The following is a 2,346-nucleotide window of genomic DNA, read 5'->3' on the forward strand; positions in this document are numbered from 1 at the left end:
TAGCATGCCTTATTGTACACTGTGTAAATCAGCAGTTAACTAAGTTATAAAGTTAACACTGGTCTTTTGTTAGTTGTAACAATTTAAATAAAAAATCTTGTAACATTCTCAAAAAGAAGCTAAGCTCTTTATCAACAAAGAGCCTAGAAATTTTGTAGCAAAACATTCTTAATTTTAATATAAAATTAAGCGAGTTTTGAAGATCTGTGTTCTTTATTCTTGTAAGTTTAAATTTCTGCATGAACACACTTTCACTACAAGATTTAATTTACTTTGTTCAATCATAAAAGATTCAAGAAAAGCTTAAAACAGTAAAACACATTCACCTCCCCCCTCTATGTGTTATTCATTTCCTAACAGGATGTTCGCTGGCCTAAGCCCTGGAGGCTGATCCTGCTAAGCTTGATAAGAGCAAATATTGTCGATTTCACAAGGTTCTAGTCATGACACCGATGAATGCCGAAAACTGAAGGATGAAATTGAATTCCTTATCCGAAAAGGGAGATTTAGTAAGTATACTGGAGACGAAGAAATAGGAGAAAGAAATAATAATGGAAAAAAGAACTTTGATGATTGTAGGAGACCAAGATGATCAGGGGGAAATCCTCAACCCCGAGGACCAGTGATAAACACAATCTTTGCAGAACCAACTGCTGTTGGTTCGTCTAAAAACTCAAGGAAAGCTTATGCTAGAGAAGTCATGCATATAGTTGGGGAAGCTCCGAAAAGGGCTAGAACATGAGTAGCAATGGTATTTGATGATTTTGACTTGGAAGAGGTCAAGTTTCCCCATGACGATCCCCTATTCATAACACCCATAATAGGGAACAACCTGGTGAAAATAGTCCTTGTAGATAATGGAGCATCGGTAGACATTTTACTCTATCATACCTTCATAAGAATGGGTTACAATGACTCTCAATCAACCCCAACTGATATGCCGATATATAGTTTCGCTGGAGTCGAATGCTCTGTGGAAGGGATAATTAAGCTACCTCTAACAATGGGTCAAGAGGCAAGACAAGCCACGCAAATATTGAACTTTGTGGTAGTGAAGGCTGGATCAACATATAATGCGATCATAGGAAGGATAGGTATACATGCCTTCAAGGCAGTCCCCTCGTCCTACCATTTCGTGATCAAGTTTCCAACCAGAGACGAAATAGGAGAAGAAAGGGGAGACCAGAAGATGGCTAGAAGCTGTTATGTAGCCTCGCTGAGGGCAGATGTAGTAGGGGGAGGTCTTGCCTATTGAATACCTGGATATCCATAAAATGATGAAAAATGAGGAAAACCAATGGAAGACTTGATCTCGGTTCCTTTGGCTCCCGAGGAACCCAAAGAGTAACTTTCATTGGAGCATCGTTGGAGGAGCCCCTTAGAGGGAAGTTAGTAAGGTTCTTGAAAGAGAATAATGATGTGTTTGCGTGGTCGGCAGTAGATATGCCCGGTATAGACCCGGAATTGATCACCCACAAGTTGAACGTGGATCCTAATCGGAAGAGTGTGAAGCAAAAAAAAAGGAGTTTTGCCCCTGAAAGGCAGGAAGCCATCAAGCAAGAAGTGGAAAAGCTCTTAGAGGCTGGTTTCATAGAAGAAATATAATTTTCGGAATGGTTGGAAGATCCTGTAATGGTAAAGAAGGCTAATGGAAAATGGAAAATGTGTAAGGATTTCACTAATCTGAATGATGCATGCCCAAAGGATTGTTTCCCGCTGCCAATGATAGATACTCTGATAGACGCAACTGCGGGTCACGAGATGCTAAGCTTTATGGATGGGTTCAACAGCTACAATCAGATCAAGATGCATAAGGATGGCATCCTAAATGTATCATTCATCACTGACTTTGGTGTTTTTTGTTATCTTTTTATGACATTTGGTCTCAAGAATGCAGGGGCTACCTATCAAAGGTTAGTAAATAAGATTTTTAAAGATCTTATTGGAAAAACTATGGAAGTATATGTAGATGATATGTTAGTCAAGAGTCTTATAAAGACTGATCATATATCCCATTTGAAGGAAGCTTTTGAGGTCCTGAGATACCACAAAATGATGTTATACTCTGCAAAGTGTGCTCTTAGAGTTGGATCTGGAATTTTTTTAGGATCGATGGTCTCCAAAAGAGGAATTGAGGCCAACCCGGACAAAATAAAGGCTATCTTAGACATGGAACATCCACATTCCGTAAAGGATGTTCAGAAACTCACTGAAAGAGTTGCAGCTTTGGGTCGATTCATCTCCAAGTCCGGGGACAAGTGTTTGCCCTTTTTCAAGGATTTGAAGAAAGGGAAAGATTTTTCATGGACTAATGAAAGCCAAGAGGCATTCGAGGATTTGAAGAAA

At 39.4% G+C, this 2,346-nt stretch overlaps 1 protein-coding gene across 1 annotated transcript; it reads left to right on the forward strand.

Moving 5' to 3' along the window:
* Positions 1-748: 748 nt before the first annotated feature.
* LOC141666034 (uncharacterized) lies at positions 749-1,605 on the forward strand. The gene is made up of 2 exons (XM_074472020.1): positions 749-1,241; positions 1,439-1,605. Exons 1-2 carry the CDS (start codon positions 749-751, stop codon positions 1,603-1,605), a joined length of 660 nt encoding a protein of 219 aa, XP_074328121.1.
* The last annotated feature ends 741 nt before the right edge of the window (positions 1,606-2,346 follow it).

This window comes from Apium graveolens, chromosome 6 (genome assembly GCF_009905375.1).
Source record: "Apium graveolens cultivar Ventura chromosome 6, ASM990537v1, whole genome shotgun sequence".
Lineage (NCBI taxonomy): Eukaryota > Viridiplantae > Streptophyta > Magnoliopsida > Apiales > Apiaceae > Apium > Apium graveolens.

Coding starts and splice junctions, on each gene's coding strand:
- LOC141666034 (XM_074472020.1), top strand. CDS start 749: ATGGTATTTGATGATTTTGACTTGGAAGAGGTCAAGTTTCCCCATGAC. Junction 1,242..1,438: donor GGCAGATGTAGTAGGGGGAG/GTCTTGCCTATT, acceptor CGTGGTCGGCAG/TAGATATGCCCGGTATAGAC.